The sequence below is a fragment of the Lolium perenne genome, chromosome 2 (genome assembly GCF_019359855.2).
Source record: "Lolium perenne isolate Kyuss_39 chromosome 2, Kyuss_2.0, whole genome shotgun sequence".
NCBI lineage: Eukaryota > Viridiplantae > Streptophyta > Magnoliopsida > Poales > Poaceae > Lolium > Lolium perenne.
The window spans coordinates 240,343,877-240,362,561 of NC_067245.2; the positions used below are offsets into that span (position 1 = coordinate 240,343,877).

Sequence of the window (18,685 nt, forward strand, 5' to 3'; positions counted from 1 at the left end):
TTTTCTGAGTTAGCTACAGAGAAAACAGCCCAGATTCGTGACAGCAAAGAAATCTGTTTCTGCGCAGTAATCCAAATCTAGTATGAACTTTACTATCAACGACTTTACTTGGCACAACAAAACACTAAACTAAGATAAGGAGAGGTTGCTACAGTAGTAAACAACTTCCAAGACACAAAATAAAAACAAAGTACTGTAGTAAAAACCATGGGTTGTCTCCCATAAGCGCTTTTCTTTAACGCCTTTCAGCTAGGCGCAGAAAGTGTGTATCAAGTATTATCAAGAGATGGTGTGTCAACCTTACCTTGGGCTTTACCCTTACCTTTCTTATTGTTTTTCTTTCCCTTTGATTTAGGAAATATATGATTTCCCCCCGGTGTAGAGGTGAATTCCAGGGTGCCTTCTCCCACATCAATGACTGCTCCCAATAGTTTCAGCAGGGATCTTCCGAGTGTGATTTTTCCTGTCCCTACACATTCAATAACAAGATAATCAATGGATATTGTTCTTCCAAGAATGGTTGTATGCACACCTGCAGCTATTCCCTTAGGAATTATAACAGAGTTATCAATGAGAGTTATTTCTTCTCCTCCTTCATCGACTCCCCAAAGTTTCAAAGATTTATAAATGCTCTCAGGTATAAGGCAAAATTCAGACATAATATCACAGTTGGCACGAAGAGTTCGATCACCGATAACAATTTTAACAGTAGGATCCCATAATGAAAGTTTAGAGTTCACTAAAACTTGTTCAAGACGATTACGAACATGGTGATAGTTGTCATCCAAGCGGGATGTACTCATCTCGAGATTGTTTAATCTATTATAAATGCTAGTAAGGGCTGAATCAAAGTTATTAGCTGAATCATGTGATGCAACCAACTTCTTTATGGCATTAAAAGCTTGATCCCCATTGCAATGAAGGAAATCTCCTCCCACTAAAGCATCCAAAGCATATCTATAGCGAATCATAAGACCAAAATAAAAATTACTAAGGAGCAAACTTAGAGTCATTTGAGGTTCAGTTTTACGATAAGAAGTAAAAATTCTAGACCAAGCATCCTTAAAACTCTCCTCATCCCCTTGTTTAAAAGTGAAGACTAATTCTTCAGGCGAAGAAGTAACAGGTTCAGAGCTAGACATGGTAACAAAAGTAACTAATTTTTTTTGTATTTTTAATATAGAGTGCAAGACAGTAAATAAAGCAAACTAGATAAGGTAAATGCAAGTAACTAATTTTTTTTTGTGTTTTTGTTATAGCAAACAAGATAGCAAATAAAGTAAAACTAGCAACTAATTTTTTTGTATTTTGATTTAGTGCAGCAAACAAAGTAGTAAATAAAACTAAGCAAGACAAAAACAAAGTAAAGAGATTGGGAAGTGGAGACTCCCCTTGCAGCGTGTCTTGATCTCCCCGGCAACGGCGCCAGAAAAAGAGCTTGATACGCGTACAGCACGCGTCCGTTGGGAACCCCAAGAGGAAGGTGTGATGCGTACAGCGGCAAGTTTTCCCTCAGTATGAAACCAAGGTTTATCGAACCAGTAGGAGCCAAGAAGCACGTTGAAGGTTGATGGCGGCGGGATGTAGTGCGGCGCAACACCAGAGATTCCGACGCCAACGTGGAACCTGCACAACACAACCAAAGTACTTTGCCCCAACGAAACAGTGAGGTTGTCAATCTCACCGGCTTGCTGTAACAAAGGATTAGATGTATAGTGTGGATGATGATTGTTTGCAGAAAAACAGTAGAACCGTATTGCAGTAGATTGTATTTCAGTATAGAGAATTGGACCGGGGTCCACAGTTCACTAGAGGTGTCTCTCCCATAAGATAAACAGCATGTTGGGTGAACAAATTACAGTTGGGCAATTGACAAATAAAGAGGGCATGACCATGCACATACATATTATGATGAGTATAGTGAGATTTAATTGGGCATTACGACAAAGTACATAGACCGCTATCCAGCATGCATCTATGCCTAAAAAGTCCACCTTCAGGTTATCATCCGAACCCCCCTCCAGTATTAAGTTGCTAACAACAGACAATTGCATTAAGTATCGCGCGTAATGTAATCAGTAACTACATCCTTGAACATAGCACCAATGTTTTATCCCTAGTGGCAACAGCATATCCATAATCTTAGAGATTTCTGTCACTTCCCCAGATTCACGGAGACATGAACCCACTATCGAGCATAAATACTCCCTCTTGGAGTTACAAGCATCTACTTGGCCAGAGCATCTACTAGTAACGGAGAGCATGCAAGATCATAAACAACACATAGACATAAATTGATAATCAACATAACAAGTATTCTCTATTCATCGGATCCCAACAAACGCAACATATAGAATTACAGATAGATGATCTTGATCATGTTAGGCAGCTCACAAGATCCGACAATTAAGCACAATGGGGAGAAGACAACCATCTAGCTACTGCTATGGACCCATAGTCCCGGGGTAGACTACTCACACATCACTCCGGAGGCGACCATGGCGGCGTAGAGTCCTCCGGGAGATGATTCCCCTCTCCGGCAGGGTGCCGGAGGCGATCTCCTGAATCCCCCGAGATGGGATTGGCGGCGGCGGCGTCTCTGGAAGGTTTTCCGTATCGTGGCTCTCAGTACTGGGGGTTTCGCGACGGAGGCTTTAAGTAGGCGGAAGGGCAGGTCAGGAGGCGGCACGAGGGGCCCACACCATAGGTCGGCGCGGCCAAGGGGCAGGCCGCGCCGCCCTAGGGTTTGGCCACCTCGTGGCCCCACTTCGTCTCCTCTTCGGTCTTCTGGAAGCTTCGTGGCAAAATAGGACCCTGGGCGTTGATTTCGTCCAATTCCGAGAATATTTCCTTACTAGGATTTCTGAAACCAAAAACAGCAGAAAACAAAGAATCGGCACTTCGGCATCTTGTTAATAGGTTAGTTCCAGAAAATGCACGAATATGACATAAAGTGTGCATAAAACATGTAGATATCATCAATAATGTGGCATGGAACATAAGAAATTATCGATACGTCGGAGACGTATCAAGGCCCGGCTGCCACCGGCTGGTAGGACAAAAGATGTTGTGCAAGTTTCTCATTGCGAGCACGTACGACTATATATGGAAAACATGCCTACATGATTAATGAATTGATGTTCTTTCTTAATGCCTTATCAATCCTATCAATTGCCCAACTGTAATTTGTTCACCCAACACTTGTCACTTGTTATTGGAGAGTTACCACTAGTGTAGATCGCTGGGAACCCCGGTCCATCTCTCATCATCATATACTCGTTCTACATGTCACTGGAAGTAGTATCAACTATCTTCTGGTGCCATTGCTCTCATATTACTATTACGCTTTCTTTGTATTCTTGTTACTATTGCTCTCATATCACTGCTACTTTCACATCACCCCTGTTACTAGTGCTTTTCCAGGTGCAGCTGAATTGACAACTCAGTTGTTAAGGCTTATAAGTATTCTTTACCTCCCCTTGTGTCGAATCAATAAATTTGGGTTTTACTTCCCTCGAAGACTGCTGCGATCCCCTATACTTGTGGGTTATCAGAGGCCAAGTGCGATAAGGTCCCATTGCATGTGGAATAATCGCATGAGGTCCAGCGCCATGCAAAGATGGCTGCTCGCAACACAGTGCGTTATTTTTGGAGCCTGCCTCCACGAGTGTAGCACCAATACATCACTCGGCAATTCCTATTCATCACCAGCGGGTGATGATTACAAATCATCGCCCGCGTGGTTTCGCCGGTGGGGAAAGTTTGGGCCGCGGCCCAATAACATACAGGGAGCCTGCACGGCTCGGTTTTTCTGATTTTTGTCTAGTTTTTTCTGGTGTTTCTTGGTTTCGGTTTTCTTTCGATATTTTGATATTTTTTTTTGTTTTTTTCCTTTTTAACAAATTTTTAAGTGGAGCAAAATTTAAAGTTAAGCAAATTTCAAATTCGAACAAATTTCAATGTAAGCAAATTTTTAATCTTAGCAAATTTCAAATCTGAACAAATTTCGAATCTGGGAAAATTTGAAGTCTAAGCAAATTTTTGAATCTATTTTTTTTTAAATAACCGAACTAATGGACTAGGCCCATTAACGGGTTCCCCTTAGTGATGGTTATAAACCATCGCTAAGGGGTGATGGTTAGCACCGCCCACATCACTCCAGTGCATGTGGGACGATCGCACGCACGCAGACCTCCGCGCGTCTGCTTCCTGGTGGGCCAGCCCAGGTGAAGCCTCTTCTCCAGATTTCTCTTTTCTTTTTTATGTGGAACATTTTCAAATTTGAAAAACTTCAGGTTTTTTTAGCAAAAAACTGTTCAGATTAGAAAACTTGTAAAACTGATTGTTCAAAAAAATGTACATAATTTTTTGTTCAAATTTTTGTGTTCGTAATTCTTTTTGCTCAACAACTAAAAATGTTCAAAACAATTGTTCGGTAATAAAAATATTCATATTTCAAATATGTTAAAAAAAATTAAAAGAACCAATTAGAAAATATGAAAATGAAAAAAAAAACCGAAATAAAACCACGTAAGAAACCACCTGAACCAAAGAAATTGAAAAAAAGGAAAAAAACTCACAGAAAACTTTTATAACGTTCCAAAACTAAAGTAAACAAAAGCCATCCGACGTAATAGGTCGTGACCCAAATCAATCCGTTAGCGAGCGGGGCTTATGCCCCCCGGCTAACGGCGATAAATAGGTTTTTCCGGGAGCTGCTATATGCCGACCGGGTCGGCAGGTACGGGGTGCCGCACACCCCTCCGACCTGGTGGCTATTAACTGGGCCGCGGCGCATCAGGTAACCTCTTTTTCTTTTTTGTTTTCTTATTTTTTTTCTTTTTCTGTTTATAGTTTTGTTTTTTAAAACTAACATTTTACAGGCTTTTTTATGTTTTCAAAATTTGTTCAAATTTTTTTGTCTACAGATTTTTTTTTAAATCGATTTTAAATACGTTCAAAATTTGAAAATAGTCCAAAATATTAAAATTGTTCAAATTTTGAAATTTGTTCTAATTTGAAAAAAATTCAAAATTTTCAAAATTTGTCCAAAATTTTCAAAATTTGTCCAAAATTTGGAAATCCGTTCAAGATTAAATTTTGTTCCAATTTCGAAATTTGTTCAAATATAATAATCATTCAAAATTAAAAATTTGTTCAAAATTCAAAATTCGTTCAAGATTCAAAAAAATCAAATTTTGAAATTCATTCAAATTTTCTCAAACTTGAATATTTTCCAAATTTCAAAATTTTCTAAATTAAACAGAAAATTAAATCAAGAGAACAAAAAATAAAATAGAAAACAAAAACAGAAAACAAAAAAGAAAAAGAAAAGAAAAAGGATAAGAAATAGGGAAAATCGCCTAACCGGGCGCCCGAGGGCTGCAACGTGGGGTCGGCAGAGCGGAAGCTGAATCGTAGAAGCAAAGGAACATAACGGGAACCTAGGGACGCAGAAATTACGGGAAATTATGTGTGTTCTCGTGCCGTGGAGCACGGCGTACGCATCTCGACCGGCGTCATCTGTTGCCCAGTTGCGATGCGTTTGTAAGTGGAGCCACGTTCATGGCTTGGCCTTGCTGGCTTGCTCCATCGATCCATCCACATTATAAGCTCCAGAGTCCGCGAGCCGAGAGCTCAGTCCCAGAGCACGGAAGGGAGCTCATGGCGAAGGGGACGCCATGCATGGCGCTGCTCGTGCTCCTCGTCGGCGTGGCTGACCGAGTGGTTTCGACCGCCACGGACGGTGAGTTCTCACAAACTTTGTTGAGCTTGCGGTTCTTCTTGGTCTTGTTAATTTTGTGCTTACAGTTCATGTATACTACCTTCATAGTCGTAGTTTTATCTAAACACGAATGTATCTAGATACATTATAATCTTTGCTCAAAAAAATTCTAGACGCATTTTAGTGTGTAGATAGATCCGTATCTAGAAAAGGTTGTGACACTTATTTTAAAATGGAGGGAGGTCAAAAGTTTAACTAGAAGTATTTTCTTTCAAAAAAAGTGTTTTATTTTATTTTTTGCGAAGTAAGATTGACTACGGGTATACTGAGCAGAAGTATCTAGCTAGATTGGCCATTGGAATGTACAAGTCGAACTGTATATAGTATTAAGCAAATGCCCATATGTCAGACTAGATGTGCCCACAAGAAAGTTGTAAACCGAAGGAGTAGCTGGTCCGCATAGGAGTATATGTGTGAAAGAATCTCTTCTAGTCTCAGTTATGCATCCATATGCATGCTTCACCCCACAATGCACGCCACAATTGCTAGCGTTGACTTGTATACCCTCCACGATGCAATCTACCGGAATAGAATCTCGAATAGTGGATACTTCATGAGATGTGCAGTAGTAGGGAAAAGTAAACCATATATAGATGCATATGTCTAGTTGACAAAATAATAGAGCGAGAGCGTTCGTTGGCGAATTATCAATGTCCAGCATCTTATATCAGAACAACTCCATAGTCCATACACTTACCGCTGACGATTTTCATCTAATTAAGAAGCTAAATTAACGTGTTCACCAGATGAGCTGCACAATTTGCTCTTAACTGAAGAATGCATCGTAGAATATCGACGGTCCCGAATATAAGAACTGCTTGCAATTCTAGGTCAAATGTGTCACCTGGGCGATCATGTTGTGTGTACAGGCGGCCTATTGCCGAACGGCAACTTCGAGGAGAGACCAGACAAGTCCCAGCTGAACGGCACCATTGTGAAGGGTCGCTTCTCGATACCGCGCTGGGAGATCTCAGGGTTCGTGGAGTACATAGAGTCCGGGAGGCAGGGGGAGTTGGTGCTACCGGTGCCGGAGGGCGCGTGCGCCGTGCGGCTGGGCAACGACGCGTCCATCCGGCAGAAGATCAAGGTGACGCGGCGTACGGAGTACTCCATCACCTTCAGCGCCGCGCGCACCTGCGCCCAGGCCGAGAAGCTCAACGTCTCCGTCATATTCGACTCCGGCCTCCTCCCCATCCAGACCGTCTACACCAGCAGCGGCTGGGACTCCTACGCCTGGGCCTTCAGGGCCAAGCACACCGTCGTGTGGCTCACCATCCACAACCCCGGCGTCGAGGAGGATCCGGCGTGCGGCCCCCTCATCGACTCGGTTGCTATCAAGACCCTTAGTCGTCCCCGCCGCACCAAGAGTAATCCCAGAATCTGAATTTCTTGACGATTTTGCATGTTTTCCTGTCTAAAAACACAATCTGACATAGCCATTGTTGCCCAACTCGATCGCGCGCGCAGGTAACATGCTGAGGAATGGGGACTTCGAGGAGGGCCCGTACATCTTCCCGGGGTCGACGTGGGGCGTGCTGGTGCCGCCCATGGACGAGGACGACTTCTCGCCGCTGCCGGGGTGGATGATCATGTCGGACACCAAGTCCGTCAAGTACGTGGACGCGCCGCAGCACAGGGTGCCGCATGGCGCGCGGGCCGTGGAGCTGGTGTCCGGGAGGGAGACTGCGCTGGTGCAGGAGGTGGCCACCGTGCCGGGGCGCTCCTACAGGATGCTGTTCTACGTCGGGGACGCGGCGAACGGCTGTGAGGCCTCCATGATCGTCCAGGCGTACGCGGCGCGGGCGAGCCAGCAGGTGCAGTATGACTCCAAGGGCGTGGGTGGGTACAAGCGCGGCAAGATGGATTTTGTGGCGGTCGACAAACTCACGCGCGTGGTGCTCCAGAGCATGAACTACCACATGAAGCCTGACGGGACGCTGTGTGGACCGGTCGTGGACGACGTGTCTCTCGTCAGCGTTCGCAAGGGCGCTGCTCGCCGGTTATTCAGGTGAACTTTTTTCGGTTTACCGAGCACTAGCGAGTAGCGACCTCTTAAAATTAAGTGTAGGAGGAAATTTGTGGCTAAAGTGAGTGTGCTGATCTGTAATAGACTCATAGTGTAATCGCTGGAGAGGGTCTATTATTGTAGTAGGCTTGCCAAACTAACTGCACCCAAAGGTATGTCATGATGATTTAGATAATTTATTTATGAAGATAGGGTCCCTCTAGGACTCCGATTGATGTTATCGAATCTGAGTTGCAACATATGTTGTAGCTCACTATTAGCACGGATCACAGAGCAAATTTAACGGCTGGGATGCATTTTTTGCAGTTGCAACCTCACAAAATTCAGTTGCACCCCCACTTGCAACTGGAAAAAAAAATCTGAATTGCAACTCGAGTGAGCGAATCACGATGCAATTCGATATTTCAGGAGTATGCCGAGCACGACCTTCGTTCTCAGCTGACAACTAGCAATTCCGATGAACATATTTCATAAGAATAGCTTGATTCCTAATTCTAAAATTTAGCACCCCTAGCCCACCTTGATATTTAGGCTTCCATACAGGTTGGCTAGACATTTTCTTTGTTTGTAAATATTTCTTCCCTCTAGAGAAAATGCTTTCCACTTAATGAAGCCCACCCAACCTTGTAGAAGGTCATTTTTGGAATCTATTTTGAGAATAATAATGGGCCTCTTAGACTTATGGCAAATGTAAACTAAAAAGCCCATCCAAGACCATCTTGAATAGTTATTCCCTTTGCGAAGCCATTTTTGGTGCACTGTGCCAATGATTTCTATTGGCCAACCTTCACTACTCCCTCCGTATCAGTTTACTAGTCTTCGCTGTATTCCTAGATCGTTAATTTGACCTACATAATTTAAATTATATAATGCAAAAAATATATCATTAGAAAATAGAACATCTAAACTTTCTAATGATATAATTTTTATAACATATAATTAATTCTAACTTGATCAAAACTGCGACCTAGGGGTACGCGCACGCCTAATAAACTGTGAGAGAGGGAGTAATATATTTGAGAGCCAAACTCACCAAAGAAATAGGCATGGAATCATTCATATTTTCTAAATTAGTGCTAATGCTATATAGATTCACACTTTAGGAATAATGGTGATAAATGGAGTTAATGTATCTAGATTAAGATCATCATTACAGAAATGATTGACAATCTTGAAAAAGTAATTTTCTATGGATGGTTGTGGTAGCTCCAGACTAGCTGTACGAAACACACGTTATGCTTTGATATTCACGATCCTATGATCAGTGCGTCGTGAAGGCATAACTAAGCTGATATCAAATTGCATTATCTATTACAATACCGAATAAAAGTATTACAATAAGTCAACGTGACCAGTACTTACATAATGCCTCATGGGGCTAAACATCAACTTCAAATAGCACCGGAGACACCAAAACCATTTAGAGCCCAAGTCATATGTCATAACCCTATAGCTAACTAAATAGGAGAATGTTCCTAGCTCGCACAGACATCATAGAATTCTTCTTCAATGGCGCGCTCCTCCAAGTCTGACCAAGTAAATAGCGATGGACAATAAAAGTGAGCGAGTATGTTTGAGTGTACTCGAAAATCACCTAAGAACCAGATATTGATATGGTTGTAGCAAGGATAGGCTCTATTCTAGGGTTTGTTTTTATCAAAACATAGTTTCTCTTCTCGATATAGCATCTCTATATCTTTGTTTGAAAAAAAATTCAAAACAAGTTTATTTTCAAAACTACTTGATAGGGGTCAACCTTTTGTCAACTCTGAATGACTAAAACATCATCTTCCCAACTCTCCTCAATACCACCATGGTACCCTTTTGTGCATAATCTCCTAGAGTATCCACACCCTTCTGGTGTCCTTTCCAAAAACCTTTTTGGAAAACATTTTACAAGATGGATGTCGAGGGTACTCCTCGGCAATGCCCTCCGATTGGGGCTTAGGGTTGATGAAATCCTGTAGGCTGACTCGAGACATCGGTTAACAGACAAGCGGGGAGAGCGATTTACCCAGGTTCGGGGCCCTCGATGAGGTAAAACCCTTACGTCCTGCCTGTCTGATCTTGATTATGAAAATATCGGGTTACAATGGGGTGCCGAAGGTTTCTGCTGTGATCTCGTCGAGAGGCTAAGTGCTACGGTGACCTAGCTCTAGACTTATGGTGGCTAAAGTTGTTAAGATTGATCGTGTCCCTCGGCAGCCCCTCTCCTGGCCTTTATATAGGAGGCCAGGTCTGAAGAGATCTGTCCGAGTACGACTAGGTTTACAAAAGACCTAGCTCTAAACTTTCCTTGCTCGGCTCCTCTATGTCTTGTTCTTCAAGGAATCTTCTCCAGCATCGTCCTAGTGGTCCGCCTTGCCATCAGGTATCTTCATGGGCCTCCAGCTGGGCTGCACAGGATAGGGCAATGTTAGTTACCCGAAGGGTAATGCCCACATCAGTAGCCCCCGAGTGTCTAGCCGAAGATATTTCGGGTAGAGACTAAAGCATGCTTCCATCGAATGTTCTTCTCCCTTGATTGTTCTTGTCGATCATGTAACAGCATCATCTCTTTCTATCGGGTGCGTGTCCAGCGCTCCCGATGAAAGTAACCCCCGAGTCTATGTGCGGATGCTTGTGATCCGTGCGTAGACTCAAGTTGTGCTACTCGAATGTTTTCTTCTGCCGAAGTTTGCTGCAGATCTTCATAGGTCACCCGATACATTTGTATTGGGGCTTGTATTTTTCAGTAAATTTTTAACGCGTAAAGGATATTGAGTAACGTGCCCAGCTTTTGCTGGTTAACTGCCGATGGCAAAACAGTGTTACCCTACACAGAATCAAGTCCCCGGGCATGATCCTGGAGTGCAAAAAAGTTTTATCGGGTGCGCGTCCTGTGCTCCCGTTGAGAGTAGCCCCCGAGTCTGGACACGGGCGCCTGTGGCCGGGTGCAGACTCGAGCTAAACATTCCATCCTTTTCTTCAAATACCTCTTCACAGGAATATCTTCGAGTTCACGTTTTATCGGGTGCGCGTCTAGCGCTCCCGATGGGAGTAGCCCCCGAGTCTATGTGCGGATGCTTGCAATCCGTGCATAGACTCAATTTGGTCACCCGACGGTTTTTGTTTTTCCTCGGATGCTTTCAGCGAGCTTCATGATGTCACCGATGACGTAATTATTGTTGCAATTCTGACCGACAGGACACGACCTGTTGGGCCCACCCTACTTCTGTACTGCTCTGTTTTAAGAAATGACCGCCACTTGCGTGCGGTTACCAAGGTGTCTCCTCGATTTCCGCGATCAATGATGAGAAAAGGCCCTTTTAATAAATTGAAAGTAATGACACGTGCCCGCTCAATCCTCAGGTTCTTTCGTACTTTATAATCTTTCGGGGCAAACTCCTCTCTTTCCACAATCCATCGTTGCATCATCTTCCTTCTTCATTCATCTTTTTCATCCATAACCACTGCGCCGCCACCGCCGTTTCTAGATCTCCTTAGATCTAAAAAATGGTGAAGAAGAAGAGCTCCACTCTTGCTACCAGTGCTGCGAGCAGCGGTGCCGCCGCCAAGATTTCTCCGAAGCCGTCGAGGAAAGGCGTTCCAAATGTTCCTCCTCCAGCTCCGGCGCCGCCAGCGCCGTCGAGCTCCACGGCTGGACCCATCCCCGGTGATTGGCAGGCGTCCACTGCCACAAAGCGCGACGAGAAGAGGGCCCGGAGCCTTGGATTAATCTCTTCGGACGAGGGGAATGTGATTCTCCCAGGTGCGATTTCACGGCCCAATCCCCCCGCCGGTTTTACTGTGATGTTCTTATCTTACTTGTATCGAGGTCTGTCGCTTCCTGCCCACAAATTCCTTCATCACCTCCTTCAGGTTTACGAGATCCAATTGTGGCAGTTGACTCCTAATTCAATCCTTCACCTTGCCGTTTTCATCACCCTCTGTGAAGCTTTTTTGGGCATCGATCCCTACTTTGGATTGTGGAAGAAAATTTTCTTCGTAAAAAGGTACAACAGTAGTGGTGGGTTCTTCGTCATTGGCGGAGTTGGATTCGTCGCTCGCAAAGAAGTTAATTACTTCAACTTTCCGATGAGAGAGTCTGTGCAAGGGTGGAGGCTGAAGTGGTTCTACATTAGGGACACTTCAATAACTGAATCCCAACGCCCTCGTTTCTCCGATGTCCTCAAGGCCAAACCCAAGAAATCTTGGAAAAATATCCTTTCTCCCGATGAAAAACCAGCAGTCGACAAGTTGTTTGACAGATTCCTTCGGATCAAGGAAACCGATGGTCAGACCATGATAGGCACGGAGGTAGCCGCTGTGTTCCTAAAGCGTCGAGTCCAGCCGATCATCGTTAGGGCTCATCCGATGTGGTTGTATTCGGGTCCCAAGGATGAAACTAGGATAAATATCGCTGAATTGTCCGAAAAGGAGTTGCTTGATGAAGTTCGGCGCCTCACTCTCTTCAGCCAAGAAGACTCAATCCCACTGATATCTTCCCATTCGCCATTTGATGCCGATCATCAGCCGATTGAGGTAAAAAAATCCTTCATGGTTTCATTGTACTGTTTCCCTTGGTTAATATGACCGCCATTGTTCTTACTTATTTGCTTCGACAGATCCCCACAGTTCCTGAGCACTTGCAAGATCTGCCAAACTATTCTTACGTGATAAGGGGTTCGTCAATCCTCGAGGGATCCCATACTGAGGAAAATGCTGACCAGGAAGATGGGTGTGATGACCCAATGAACCCTGAAGCTGTCTATATCAATCCTAAATCTTCAGCCGATGACATTAGCGACACAGCGGGGTCCATGCATGATGACGATGTTGATCGCGCTGCCTTTGTTGATGCAGCTGTGGAGGAGCCCGAGGCGCTGCCTTTGAAGAGATCATCTTGCGGCTTTGCCGATGAAGATGATCTTCTCGATCTGTAAGTTCCTGCTTCTTTTTCTTAAAATTGTGTCCTGTCTCTACTATCCGCATCATCGTTTGATTTTGCTAATCTTTCGTAGTGACGAAGGTTTCCTTGAGCCTCCGCCCAAGAAGGCCAAATCTAGCACCGTTCTGCCGAATCCCACAGCTTCCGAGGCTTCAGCCCCTACCGCAGTCCCGACGGCCCAGATGTCGACTACTTCTTCCCTCTCTAGGGGGAAGGATATTCCTTCGACTGCCGCTGCCGCAACTCCTTCTCCAGGGAAACCTGTAAGTCCTTTTCCGTCTCAATGCAACATTTCCTGAATGGACTCTGATTAAATTACTAGCTCTTCAGCTGATAACTGTTTTTCCTTATTTCTTAAGGATTTGCGAGCTGTCATATCTTCCTTAGAATCTTTCGCCTCCCAATACACTTCCCTGGAGGCCGACAAAGCCCAGTGATACGTCTCAAACGTATCTATAATTTCTTATGTTCCATGCTACTTTTATGATGATACTCACATGTTTTATACACACTTTATGTCATATTTATGCATTTTCCGGCACTAACCTATTGACAAGATGCCGAAGAGCCGATTCTTGTTTTTACTGCTGTTTTTGGTTTCAGAAATCCTACAAAGGAAATATTCTCGGAATTGGACGAAATCAACGCCCAGGGTCTTATTTTTCCACGAAGCTTCCAGAAGACCGAAGGAGATACGAAGTGGGGCCACGAGGTGGCGCCACACTAAGGCGGCGCGGCCAAGGAGGGGCCCGCGCCGTCCTGTTGTGTGGGCCCCTCGTGACGCCCCTAAACCTACCCTTCCGCCTACTTAAAGCCTTCGTCGCGAATACCCCAGTACCGAGAGCCACGATACGGAAAACCTTCCAGAGACGCCGGCACCGTGAATCCCATCTCGGGGGATTCAGGAGATCGCCTCCGGCAGCCTGCCAGAGAGGGGAATCATCTCCCGGAGGACTCTTCGTCGCCATGATCGCCTCCGGATCGATGTGTGAGTAGTTCATCCCTGGACTATGGGTCCATAGCAGTAGCTAGATGGTTGTCTTCTCCTCATGTGCTATCATGTTAGATCTTGTGAGCTGCCTATCATGATCAAGATCATCTATTTGTAATGCTACATGTTGTGTTTGTTGGGACCCGATGAATATGGAATGCTATGTCAAGCTGATTATCAATCTATCATATATGTGTTGTTTATGATCTTGCATGCTCTCCGTTGCTAGTAGAGGCTCTGGCCAAGTTGATACTTGTAACTCCAAGAGGGAGTATTTATGCTCGATAGTGGGTTCATGCCTCCATTAAATGCAGGACGTGTGAGAAAGTTCTAAGGTTGTGGATGTGCTGTTGCCACTAGGGATAAAACATCGATGCTTTGTCTAAGGATATTTTTGTTGATTACATTACGCACCATACTTAATGCAATTGTCTGTTGTTTGCAACTTAATACTGGAAGGGGTGCGGATGCTAACCCGAAGGTGGACTTTTTAGGCATAGATGCATGCTGGATAGCGGTCTATGTACTTTGTCGTAATGCCCGATTGAATCTCACTTTACTCATCATGATATGTATGTGCATTGTTATGCCCTCTCTATTTGTCAATTGCCCAACTGTAATTTGTTCACCCAACATGCTATTTCTTATTGGAGAGACACCACTAGTGAACCGTGGACCCCGGTCCATTCTTTTACATCTGAATACAATCTACTGCAAACATTGTTCTTTACTGTTCTTCGCATCCAAACATCATTTTCCACACCATACATTTAATCCTTTGTTTACAGCAAGCCGGTGAGATTGACAACCTCACTGTTAAGTTGGGGCAAATTATTTGGATTGTGTTGTGCAGGTTCCACGTTGGCGCTGGAATCCCTGGTGTTGCGCCGCACTACACTCCGTCACCAACAACCTTCACGTGCTCCTTAACTCCTACTGGTTCGATAACCTTGGTTTCTTACTGAGGGAAAACTTGCTGTTGTACGCATCACACCTTCCTCTTGGGGTTCCCAACGGGCGTGTGCTTGACGCGTCATCAAGACTGTTTTCTGGCGCCGTTGCCGGGGAGATCAAGACACGCTGCAAGGGGAGTCTTCCACTTCCAATCTCTTTACTTTGTTTTTGTCTTGCTTTACTTTACTTTATTTACTGCTTTGTTTGCTCATTATATCAAAAATACAAAAAAATTAGTTACTTGCTTTACTTTCTTGTTTGCGTTCTCCATATTAAAAACACAAAAAATTAGTTACTTGCATTTACTTTATCTAGTTTGCTTTATTTACTATTGCTAAAATGGGTACTTCTGAAAATCCTAAGTTGTGTGACTTCACAAGCACAAATAATAATGATTTCTTATGCACACATATTGCTCCACCTGCTACTACAGCAGAATTCTTTGAAATTAAACCTGCTTTACTGAATCTTGTTATGAGAGAGCAATTTTCTGGTGTTAGTTCTGATGATGCTGCTGCCCATCTTAATAATTTTGTTGAACTTTGTGAGATGCAAAAGTATAAGGATGTAGATGGTGACATTATAAAATTAAAATTGTTTCCTTTCTCTTTAAGAGGAAGAGCTAAAGATTGGTTGCTATCTTTGCCTAAGAATAGTATTGATTCATGGACTAAATGTAAGGATGCTTTCATTGGTAGATATTATCCTCCTGCTAAAATTATATCTTTGAGAAGTAGCATAATGAATTTTAAGCAATTGGATAATGAGCATGTTTCCCAAGCATGGGAAAGAATAAAATCTTTGGTCAAAAATTGCCCTACCCATGGACTGACTACTTGGATGATCATCCAAACCTTTTATGCAGGATTGAATTTTTCTTCGCGGAACCTATTGGATTAAGCTGCTGGAGGTACTTTTATGTCCATCACTCTAGGCGCCGCAACAAAGCTTCTCGATGATATGATGATTAATTACTCTGAATGGCACACGGAAAGAGCTCCACAAGGTAAGAAGGTAAATTCTGTTGAAGAAACCTCCTCCTTGAGTGATAAGATTGATGCTATAATGTCTATGCTTGTGAATGGTAGATCTAATGTTGATCCTAATAATGTTCCGTTAGCTTCATTGGTTGCCCAAGAAGAACATGTTGATATGAACTTCATTAAAAATAATAATTTCAACAACAATGCTTATCGGAATAATTCTAGTAACAACTATAGGCCATATCCTTCTCATAATAGTAATGGTTATGGTAATTCTTATGGGAATTCTAACAAAAATAATATGAATGTACCCTCTGGTCTTGAATCCATGCTTAAAGAATTTATTAGTACACAAACCGCTTTTAATAAATCTGTTGAAGAAAAGCTTGGTAAAATTGATATTCTTGCTTCTAAGGTTGATAGTCTTGCTGCTGATGTTGATCTTTTGAAATCGAGAGTTATGCCTAATGAAAATAAAGATATTAAGTCATTTGCTACAGCAAACGCCATCCAAGTTCGAATTAATGAGAATATTAGATTGATGGCTGAATTGCATGCTAGGTGGGAAAAAGAAGAAAATGCTAAAGAGAATAATGTAGCTAAAGTTTGTACTATTACCACCAATAGTAATGATAATGATTTACATGTTGCTACACCTCCTACTATCAATGGTAAAATAATTGGTGTTGGCAATGTTTCTACTCCTAATGCAAAGCGTGCAAAACTATTTGAAACTGCTAAAACTGCTGAAACTGCCTGTGATAAAACTGCTGAAATTTTTCAAAATATTGGGGACAATGATCCCATTGCTTTAGATCATAATGGTTTAGATTTTGATGATTGTCACATCTCTGAAGTTATAAAGTTCTTACAAAACTTGCTAAAAGTCCCAATGCTAGTGCTATAAATTTGGCCTTTACAAAACATATTACAAATGCTCTCATAAAAGCTAGAGGGGAGAAATTAAAACTTGAAACTTCTATTCCTAGGAAGTTAGAAGATGGTTGGGAGCCCATCATTAAGATGAAGGTCAATGATTTTGATTGTAATGCTTTATGTGATCTTGGTGCAAGTATTTCTTTTATGCCTAAGAAAATCTATAATATGCTTGACTTGCCACCATTGAAAAATTGTTATTTGGATGTTAATCTTGCTGATAATTCTATAAAGAAACCTTTGGGGAGGATTGATAATGTTGGCATTACTGTTAACAATAACCTTGTCCCCGTTGATTTTGTTGTCTTGGATATTGAATGCAATGCATCTTGTCCCATTATTTTGGGAAGACCTTTTCTTCGAACTGTTGGTGCTATTATTGATATGAAGGAAGGTAATATTAAATATCAATTTCCTCTCAAGAAAGGTATGGAACACTTCCCTAGAAAGAGAATGAAGTTACCTTTTGATTCTATTATTAGAACAAATTATGATGTCGATGCTTCATCTCTTGATAATACTTGATTCACACTTTCTGCGCCTAGCTGAAAGGCGTTAAAGAAAAGCGCTTATGGGAGACAACCCATTATTTTACTTCTGCACTTTTGTTTTATATTTGAGTCTTGGAAGTTGTTACTACTGTAGCAACCTCTCCTTATCTTTATTTTATTGCATTGTTGTGCCAAGTAAAGTCTTTGATAGTAAGGTTGATACTAGATTTGGATTACTACGCAGAAACAGAATTCTTACTGTCACGAAATTGAGTAGCCCCGTCTGTAGGTAACTCAGAAAAATCTGCCAATTTACGTGCGTGATCCTCAGATATGTACGCAACTTTCATTCAATTTGAGCATTTTCATCTGAGCAAGTTAAGTGCCCCAGAAAAATTCGTCTTTATGTACTGTTCTATTTTGACAAATTCTGCCTTTCATTTCGCATTGCCTGTTTTGCTATGTTTGATGGATTTCTTTGTTCCATTAACTTTCAGTAGCTTTGTGCAATGTCTAGAAGTGTTAAGAATGATTATGTCACCTCTGAACATGTGCATTTTTGATTATGCACTAACCCTCTAATGAGTTGTTTTGAGTTTGGTGTGAAGGAAGTTTTCAAGGATCAAGAGAGGAGGATGATACAATATGATCAAGGAGAGTGAAAGCTCTAAGCTTGGGGATGCCCCCGTGGTTCATCCCTGCATATTTGAAGAAGACTCAAGCATCTAAGCTTGGGGATGCCCAAGGCATCCTCTTCTTCATCGACGAATTATCAGGTCACCTCTAGTGAAACTATATTTTTATTCCATCACATCTTATGTGCTTTACTTGGAGCGTCTGTTTGTTTTTATTTTTGTTTTGTTTGAATAAAATTGGATCCTAGCATTCATTGTGTGGGAGAGAGACACGCTCCGCTGTTGCATATGAACACATATGTTCTTAGCTTTATTCTTAATGTTCATGGCGAAGGTTGAAACTGCTTCGTTAATTGTTATATGGTTGGAAACAGAAAATGCTACATGTGGTAATTGGTATAATGTCTTTAATAATTTGATACCTGGCAATTGTTGTGCTCATGTTTAAGCTCTTGCATCATATACTTTGCACCTATTAGTGAAGAAACACTGTAGAGCTTGTTGACATTTGGTTTGCATGATTGGTCTCTCTAAAGTCTAGATATTTTCTGGTGAGGGTTTGAACAACAAGGAAGACAGTGTAGAGTCTTATAATGCTTGCAATATGTTCTTATGTAAGTTTTGCTGTACCGGTTCATACTTGAGTTTGCTTCAAATAACCTTGCTAGCCTAAGCCTTGTATTGAGAGGGAATACTTCTCGTGCATCCAAAATCCTTGAGCCAAAAACTATGCCATTTGTGTCCACCATACCTACCTACTACATGGTATTTTTCTGCCATTCCAAAGTAAATTGCTTGAAGTGCTACCTTTAAAATTCCATTCTTTGTCTTTGCAATATATAGCTCATGGGAAAAATAGCTTAAAAACTATTGTGGTATTGAATATGTACTTATGTATCTTATTTCTTATAAGTTGCTTGTTGAGCGGTAACCATGTTCCTGGGGACGCCATCA

The 18,685-nt window shown here is 42.5% G+C and overlaps 1 protein-coding gene across 1 annotated transcript; it reads left to right on the forward strand.

The window, feature by feature from the left end:
• Positions 1–5,613: 5,613 nt before the first annotated feature.
• LOC127329244 (protein DUF642 L-GALACTONO-1,4-LACTONE-RESPONSIVE GENE 2-like) lies at positions 5,614–8,046 on the forward strand. The gene is made up of 3 exons (XM_051355776.2): positions 5,614–5,746; positions 6,655–7,152; positions 7,253–8,046. Exons 1-3 carry the CDS (start codon positions 5,665–5,667, stop codon positions 7,795–7,797), a joined length of 1,125 nt encoding a protein of 374 aa, XP_051211736.2. The 5' UTR covers positions 5,614–5,664; the 3' UTR covers positions 7,798–8,046.
• The last annotated feature ends 10,639 nt before the right edge of the window (positions 8,047–18,685 follow it).